This window comes from Chelon labrosus (genome assembly GCF_963514085.1).
Source record: "Chelon labrosus genome assembly, chromosome: 1".
Lineage (NCBI taxonomy): Eukaryota > Metazoa > Chordata > Actinopteri > Mugiliformes > Mugilidae > Chelon > Chelon labrosus.
In genome coordinates, this window is record NC_140337.1 from 39042615 (window position 1) to 39052161 (window position 9547).

At 42.7% G+C, this 9547-nt stretch overlaps 1 protein-coding gene across 1 annotated transcript; it reads right to left on the reverse strand.

The window, feature by feature from the left end:
* Positions 1–1117: 1117 nt before the first annotated feature.
* On the reverse strand, positions 1118–6647 carry LOC311493009 (THAP domain-containing protein 6-like; the record flags this gene model as incomplete). The annotated part of the gene is made up of 6 exons (XM_084551494.1): positions 1118–2868; positions 2992–3202; positions 3522–3629; positions 3948–4119; positions 6280–6355; positions 6602–6647. The coding sequence occupies 6 exons, from the start codon at positions 6645–6647 to the stop codon at positions 2696–2698; spliced, it is 786 nt and encodes a 261-aa protein (XP_084407620.1). The 3' UTR covers positions 1118–2695.
* Between the last annotated feature and the right edge of the window lie 2900 nt (positions 6648–9547).

Consider the following 9547-nt stretch of genomic DNA (forward strand, 5'->3'; position numbering starts at 1 on the left):
GTAATGGTGTGGGGGATATTTTCTTGGCACACTTTGGGCCCATTAGTACCAATTGAGCATCGTGTCAACGCCACAGCCTACCTGAGTATTGTTGCTGACCATGTCCATCCCTTTATGACCACAGTGTACCCATCTTCTGATGGCTACTTCCAGCAGGATAACGCGCCATGTCATAAAGCGCGAATCATCTCAGACTGGTTTCTTGAACATGACAATGAGTTCACTGTACTCAAATGGCCTCCACAGTCACCAGATCTCAATCCAATAGAGCACCTTTGGGATGTGGTGGAACGGGAGATTCGCATCATGGATGTGCAGCTGACAAATCTGCAGCAACTGCGTGATCCTATCATGTCAATATGGACCAAACTCTCTGAGGAATGTTTCCAGTACCTTGTTGAATCTATGCCACGAAGGATTAAAGCAGTTCTGAAGGCAAAAGGGGGTCCAACCCGGTACTAGCAAGGTGTACCTAATAAAGTGGCCGGTGAGTGTATATTTATATGTGTGTGTGTGTGTGTGTGTGTGTGTGTGTATGAAATCCCAACCTGATGCCCTGATTGAATTGAAGAGCAGCTCCAAGTGATCCTGGCTAAAACGGTAGGTGCAGATGTACTGCTGACGCTGAAGCTGCTCTGGAATCATCAACATCAGGGTGTCGATGTTGATGATGAACCCCATGACAGATAGGTACCTTCACAAGAAAATGTTCTGTCAGTATTATCCTGGCAAACCAAGATACCTCAAGAGAGCAGTAAGTGAATTTGTTCATTTGTAAATGTTAAAGCAACAAGAAACAACACAATAACACAAATGGTAAAGCTTGAAAACAACAAACAACACTGCCATACATACCATTATGATACCTCTAGAAATGAAAAATACTGAAGATAGAAGTCCAGCAGAAATAAAACAGCAGACTGCAAAAACACTGGAACCAGAGAACAAAGCATCATATGAACTTATGATGCAGCATACGGAACAAGACAACTTAATAGGACTGGGCAATATATCCATAATATATCAATACTGAGTAAAAGCACCAATAGTCATCTCTACAGTATCCTCTCTATATCAAGAGGTATTTGATCAAAATAAATGGTTTTTATCCATATTGCCCAGCCTAAAACATCATATGAACCTGATGTCATAAACTTAAGAACCCTTCATGCAAACAAAAGCTTCACTATTTCCTAAAACCTCTTTGATCGGTGAAGGGGTGTGCCATCTTTCATCACCAAACTCATCAAGTAGTCCCTGCCTCTCAACAAGAAGTCTACACTCTCTGCCCAATTCAAAGAACCCAGAGGAGCTTTGAACCCTTTGGCATGGGGATTGCGACTGTTCAAGATGTCGAAGAGCCTGTCAATTATCTAAAAGCAAATATCTGCATTAACAGAAAGCATCCAAATCATCACCATAAACAATAATATGTTCCCATGGGCCATTAGCCTAATTTCTAAACTATAATCTTTTAGCCCTGGTCCAATTACTATTAGTATTATGTTAGCATTACCTCAATGAATTCAGCTGTTGCGTCACAGTGTTGAAACTGTGAATAGCCAAGGTCCCTCAGTGTCCGCAGAGCCACTGTCACAGACCGACTCAGTGTCTGTGCAGCCAGGGACACCTTCATCTTCTGTGAGTCAAAATTCACATGCTTGTTTGACAACTTGTTGGCAGCATACAATCCATCTTTTGTTTGGACAGTATTCAGATGAACAATGTATCTCCAGTTGATTTGGCCTGCGGTACTGGTTATTGGACTGTATGCCTGCAGCATATTCCGTGCCAACTTCAACATGTGGCAAGCATCCATCATTACAAACACCCTGTCACCAGTCACCGGATGTGGGAAGAATGTTTTTAATGGCTTAACAGGATTTCCCTTAAGCTGGCACCCTAGTTGGTTGCACATGCGCACATTGGAGGCATGCCCATCCATTGTGACACATACCACTCTTATGCCGCACTCATGCAGTTCCTCCAACGCATGAACAAGCAGAACCTCCTGTGTCCCTGGCGACAGGCACTTGGTCAGGTAGTAGGCAATTGGAGCCTTCCAATGGCCTTGTAGGCCAACCACCATAAAAACAAGAGCTTCAGTGGCAACATCCGTCTCATTTATACCATCCCCCATATCCACAAATCCAGACATTTTCTGGGTATGAGGATTATACTGGATATGTTGCTTAATAGCCATGGCATCCAACATAAGACACACACATCCATATTTAGCTGGGTCTTCCTCTTGTCTTCTTTTCAACATGCCCAACATCATCATGTTGAGGCCAGACTTGGCATCCACAGAACTCATATCTTTTTTTTCTCCTTTTTCTGTTAATTGTTTTGTCGTCTGTTCTATGTTTGATTGCTTTTCTTTAATTAAAATTTAAATGTTCTTTTGGGGAACCCTCCTATACAAGCCTCTTGAGGGTTTTTGGGGTTTCCCTGGCATGCCTTTATGCTCTTACCTTCTTCAATTACGTATTGTTAATGTATTTTGTATTGTTGTTGTATTTTTATTGTATTTTTATGTGCCAAATAAATGAAATGAAATGAAATGAAATGAACTCATCCACCTTGTTAAGAAGAAAGTTATTTCAGGATGTTTAATGTTAATAAAGATAAGTGTAGCTATGTCCACCTTTCACTCTCTTCTGTCATAACAGGATAAAAAAAGAGAAAAAAGGATTCATATAACGTGACAATACCTTTGCAATGTATGTGGATGTGGGAGACTAATATGGAGAGACTCTCTGAGATAGTTGTAGGCCTTCGGACCATGTAAGTGGAGAGTGACAGCAAACTCCCTCTGGTCCTTGGTGTATTCATGGCTCTGTTTTGACGGGAGGTTTAGTGGAAGATCTGAAATTCAGTTATAACAGGCTAATTAGTGCGTACCCTTTAAACATCTAGAAACTTTTAACAAAGATAGGAAACTATGATTTATAATTTAAAATTTTCTCCAAATTTATATTTTCATTTTACCTGAGTATAAATCGAGCTGCTCTTTCAACTCTTCGTTTATCATGTTCTTCGCCCTGAGATCCTCCAGAAGTCCACACGCAGTGTTCTTTGCCCTCCTTTCTCTGTCCTTAGCATTCCTCTTCTCTCGTTCCAGACTCTCCACCCTAGTTAAGGCTTCACTGAGTCTGGCCCTCAGATCATCAGGTGATGAAGGCAGTACATAGGAGTGGTCCTAGCAGAAAAACAAGGATGAAAATATCATAAACGTTTATATGTTTATATTACATCACTCAGTCTCAGTCCATTACATCTCTACTAGTACAATGTGCTGTCAGCTGTCCCACATTCCTAATCTCTTCACTCCTCAGTTGTACGGCCAGCACTGTATGTGTGTGTGTGTGCGTGTGTGTGCGCGTGTCAAGGACATGTATGTACGTGTGCACATGAGTCTGTCTGAAAGAGCGACAGAGTGGGACCAGTTACAAGTTTGAATATAACCAGGATCATGATCCTCAAAGCTGTTTGAGGTATAGCTAGTACTTAGTACTCACAACACTGGGCGCAAGCAGGGGTTTGGTCTCTTGGACGAGCTGAAAACAGTCCACTGAGAGGCTCTCCTCAGCCTTCTTCGAGGTCTGAGATGTCCTGGTAGCCACATGCTAAATAAAAGGATAAAATATTGTAATGATCTCAGAGTGTAATACAAAATACATCAGAATCCTTTTATTGTCACTGAACAAGTGTACATCAAAATTCTAGCACAGCATCCAAGTATTACACACAACATAAATAGAGTAAAAAGTACAACAGTGCAAATATAAGTATAAGGACAATTATTGCACATTGTCCTTGGGTGGTGTTGGGGGGGGGGGGGGGGATGCATGTCAATGATTCCTTCACATTCATACAGGACTAAAACATTTTCAGTCAGTGTGGCATTGATTTATCTAATCCTTACAGCCTAGTGATACACCCACCCTTTGGAGATGAGCTGGGAAACAGAACACAGAAGGAACAGCTCCATCTCTGATCCTGATGGCCTCCGGACTAAAATGCTCACTGCAGAGCCTGGATGACGGGCTAGCAGAAAACCCTTCCCTTCTCAAAGCAATTTCCCACCGCTTTCTTAGCCCTTCATCTTTGGGAAACCTACATAGTACGAGAAAAGTTAGCTAAGCAACTTTGAACACTCCGAGTAGTTAGTTCGGGGCAATTTAGTTAAATACGATTGACTTCTTGGTTGTTTGAAGGCTGGTTTTAACGCGGGACTTCATAGTATTATGCGCGGGACAAAAGTATGCATATTCTGATCTCAGAATGATGTTGTAATGATCAAATACAATCAAAAGTAATTGTTCTGTCTTACTTGTGAAAAGTAATCCCGTGGAATCGGGTTTTGCTTGTCATTCGATTGAAACATTTCCAAGCAGCACACGAATGAGGCATCTTCTGACCGGTGATAGCTCCAGTTTGCCACCCCCAATATGGCGGCGACGTTGACGTACGGTACAGCGCTCAATGAGGCGTCTATGTATATATGTCTATGGCGGTAGCTACCTCGCTTACTGTCTGTGTATGTAATTTTAGATTTGTGCATGTCACCCAATTACTGCTTGTCTGCGTGTAGACGTCCGACACGGTCCGTACCTGACTGGCTCACGGCAAATAACCGATCAAATGCGCTTGGCCCGTGGTCGGTGGCAGGTTCTTACGACGGTTAATAGAGCTTGAAGCCTTCTGCTTCTCTCCTGTGTGTGCGATCTGATGCCGCCTGATCGGTATGTAAGGTTAATCTTTCAGCCTCTGCATTAAGTGTTTTTTTGTATTAACTTAGTGCATTTTATTTTTATAGGATAAACTGACTGGTGAGCAGTGGGATACTGCTACAACAACCACTGCTGCTTTGCTGCTGTTTTATTTCGGGTTTGTTTAGCTGTGCAGGAACTACCCTCAGTCGCGCGGCTTCGCACCGCTCGGCTTCTGGTTACTCCGCTGTGATTCGGCCTCTGGCCATCCTGCCGAATTGCTCGCTTCGGTTGGGTTAACTCCTTTATTTTTGTTTATTTGACTTGATTTCGTTTCAGTTTTGTTAATTTTGATTTACCAAGTTGAAGTTTGGTTTTTTCTTTAGTTGGCAATAGTTTAGGTATTGTTTGTCCAGCTGCCTGCGGGTACATAAATTTACTGCAGCTGGTTTCTATAATTTTCAACTGTTGTGTATTGTCCATTTGTTTCCTTTTTGAATTATATATTTTTTTCTTATTATTGGCAGCTAAGTTTTTGTTTGTGAATTTGATTGCTGCCACCCCTAAGTTGTTTATGATTGATTATTTTGTTTATTGGTTTATTCTTTTGGGATTTTTGGTTGATTTGAGTTTACCCCTTTTTAACATTTACCCCTCTCTTACAGGTGCTGGTAGTTTACGTCGGCGGCCCTGGTGTCCTGGTGGTGGTGTCCCTTTATTGTGTGCTGTGTGACCCTTGAGTTTTCATTTTTGTCTTTTCCTGGGATCCTTCACTCCTCGTTACCCTAGCCTCCCCACTGGTAAACTCCAGCCCTGCCGTTGCACACCCTTCCCTTAACTCTGTGTTTTAAAATAGATATTGTTTTAGTAAAATTTGTAATAAAGTGTATTTTAACTGGAACCACGTCTCCTGCTCGTTAAGAGAAACGAACCTGAATGCCTTCTTTTTGATTGGTACAAACACTACAAACTATTTCCTTGGGCGAAACTCCCAAGGTGGCGTTGTCTGGTATGTTTTGATATTTACATCTACCCACCGTACCCCTCCCACTCGAACGTGTGTCGCCACACATCTAACAACACGCTGTTTTAGTACAATTAAATGCTACTGATGGTGCTGAGGTGCTGCCTGTTTTCATACAGACTATACATATCTGTAGATCACAGTATTGATGAGCTCATGTGTTTATGTTCAGTTCTGTTGTGTTCTATTAGTTGACTTTGTTGCTGTGGCTGTAGAACATGTTATTTGTTTTGTTTTGTTGGGTGACAGTCTCATATTATTAGTGTCAGACTGACGGTGTTTATGGTGTTGACGTGGTCTACAGCTGACAGTAGCTCATGTTCAAGCTTCAGTAAACTCCCAGAAAATCCTCTGTAGCTTCTTTTTACAATATGTGTTCAGGTCAAGAATCTAGACTTCATTACTGTCTACTGATTTATGAGTGACGTCATCAGAGACTAGTTGACGTCGACTCGACTTTCACCACATATTAGTCAACTTTAAAAAACTGGAATTTTCATTTTCATTCAACCCCTACTACTCACATAGAGACGCTCATACGTCCGTCCATAATATGTGACGGGACATGAGCTGATGTCCAACTCTGTATTATCCTGAAACGACTCAGCAGCAGCACCTGAAGACATGGAGACACATGAGAGGTGTGAGCTGGTTGGACAACAGAGACAGCTTCATGTCCAACTGTTGACTTCATGAAGGAACAAGACAGCGTTTGTTCACCAGTCAAGACTTTTGACATCAGTTCTTCTCAGAAACAAAGACGACAGGAAAGTCTCTCCGTGTCTGACAGATTATCACCACTTAAAGCTTCCTCCATCTTTGGAGACATCTTCAACATGGCCGCCGTGTGTGGCGTGCTTACCTGCCAGCAGGCCGAGAGCACACAGGTAGAACAGGAGGCGGGCCATGTTGGAGGGGGCCAATCAGCCGACAGAGAGCTGGAAGACACACAGAGGGACGTCTTTGATTAGCGTTTACTAGTTTTTAGATTCTAACACAGAGTCTAGAGGTACCTGTGAAAACCTCAGTCCAGCTCTAACACGTGGACTAATTAATACCACAGCTTATTTCTTTTTGAGCAGCATGCAGCGTCTCAGCCACGAGCTTGATGAGCTCTGAGTGTCTGCGTCAAACAAACCTGTTGTTGGTGAATAGGTCACGTCTGGTTTCAGCTGAAAACAAGAGCACAAACCTCAGTTATTGTTGTTTCCTCTACAAAGTCACAGTCTTTCAGAGGAAAGTTTCCTCTTCTTGTTGCCGTCCCTCGAAAACAAAAGACACAGTTTAGTCTCACTCTTTATCCATCTACAGTGATGACAACATATTCTAGTCAGACTCTTTAGGAGGTAATATGTGATCTGCACTAGCGTTGTTATAACTGAAGATGATTTCTGATCTGACAAAGAGTCTCTAACGAACAAAGCATCATTCTACACTTTTCTTATTGTCAGATCCAGTGAAGCGCCTGAAACAGCAGTGTGTTGTTGTGTCTCTCTGTACTGTGTAACTTCTCCACTCTGTCTGGGCCTCTCAGCACCAACCTCATTGATTTCTGGACATCTGACTCTTCTGTTGCCTTATGTCTTGGGGGCATGTGCTCACGCTTCCTACTTTTCCATCTCTAGATACATTTTTTCATTATGATTAAATAATTTGAAATGTGAACAGTGTGATTCTCAGAGCTGATGGTGGAGGCAGGTTGTTAAATGAGTGATCCTCCTTTTAGCCTCAAGGAGTTTCTGTTGTTTTCTGACAGCATGCTAAGAATGTTAATTATTACCTACAGGTGGCCCATCACACAGGGAGAGTGAGCAGAAACATGCAGCACTGCCTCAGGGTTGTTAAGCAGGAATGCCGTCCATCAGGTAATCAACACAGGGTCAAATAGTTTAGTTTTTAGTTTAGTTTAGTATAGTTTTTTGATTCAGTCAGTGGGGTGGCTCAGTGGTGTGGTGGTTAGCACTGATGCCTCACAGACAGAAGGTTCTAGGTTCTAATCCAGGCCGACTGGTTCCTTCCTGTGTGTAGTCTGCATGTTCTCCCTGTGTCTGCGTGGGTTCTCTCCAGGTTCTCCAGCTTCCTCCCACCGTCCAAAGACATGCTGGTTAGGTTCATTGGTGATTCTAAATTGGCCGTAGGTGTGAGTGTCTCTCTGTGTTAGCCCTGTGATAGACTGGAGACCTGTCCAGGGTGGACCCCCCCTCTAGACCAATGACAGCTGGGATAGACTGGAGACCTGTCCAGGGTGGACCCCCCCCCCCCTCTAGACCAATGACAGCTGGGTTAGACTGGAGACCTGTCCGGGGTGGACCCCCCCCCCCCCTCTAGACCAATGACAGCTGGGATAGACTGGAGACCTGTCCAGGGTGGACCCCCCCTCTAGACCAATAACTGCTGGGATAGACTGGAGACCTGTCCAGGGTGGACCCCCCCCCCCCCAGACCAATGACAGCTGGGATAGACTGGAGACCTGTCCAGGGTGGACCCCCCCTCTAGACCAATGACAGCTGGGATAGACTGGAGACCTTTCCAGGGTGGACCCCCCCCCCTCTAGACCAATGACAGCTGGGATAGACTGGAAACCTGTCCAGGGTGGACCCCCCCTCTAGACCAATGACAGCTGGGATAGACTGGAGACCTGTCCAGGGTGGACCCCCCCTCTAGACCAATGACAGCTGGGATAGACTGGAGACCTGTCCAGGGTGGACCCCCCCCCCTAGACCAATGACAGCTGTGATAGACTGGAGACCTGTCCAGGGTGGACCCCCCCTCTAGACCAATGACAGCTGTGATAGACTGGAGACCTGTCCAGGGTGGACCCCCCCTCTAGACCAATGACAGCTGTGATAGACTGGAGACCTGTCCAGGGTGGATATATGTTAATACAGCTCAAGAATATCTAGTGAATGCAAATCAATTTCATTACAAAACTAAGTATCTGAACAAATGTAATTATTTCTTACTAAATATGCAGGGGAAAGTGATTCATATTTACTAAATATCTGTGAAGTTACATTTACTAAAATGCTGGGGGAAATTCATGTAACCTTGCTAAATATGTGGATAAACATCATTTTGATCCTCTGAATAAAATAACAATAATAAGAACTCATATGACAGGACATTTTACACACAATTTACTCAGTAACATTGAATGTCACTTGGTTGCCACAATTCATTTTTTTTTGTGTCTGATCTTCCAAAATAACCAACAAATAACATGTAACAGATTACTATACATAGAAAGAATGACAGTTTAAACATTTGAACATTTATTTCAGTGTAAACATCTTTAACAACATGTTTGACTTAAAATTTCCAAACCTCAACAATAAAAGGGCGAGTACTTGCTGAATTCAAACTTAGTTAAACATTTAACATTATCCTTGAACAAGACAGCTCCAGGAAAAGTTTTTAGAAGACTTCAAATGTGTACTTGATGTTTCCATGTGTTTATTGAACATTAACCTTTCGACAAGAAATGTAATGACCTTATTCAAAAAACATCCTTAGGCTTCAAATTGTTCCTTTACGGCAATAAATAAATAAAATGTTGGGCATGTCCGTCCCAAAGTTTTTTGGTTGTAAACTTCTTGAGTCTAAGTGAAGGTTTGTGCCAAATTAAAAATAAAAAAATAATAAACTCCTTCAAGGTGTTCCTCAGATATCACGTCCACAAGAATGGTTGACAAGACATTCAATGTATGACAGCTTTTTAATGTGTTTTTTAAAGCTAAGTGTTGGGTCTAACTGGGAGAAATATATTGTTATGACTGTACTTTCTGATATGGCCTTCCCAAGACATACC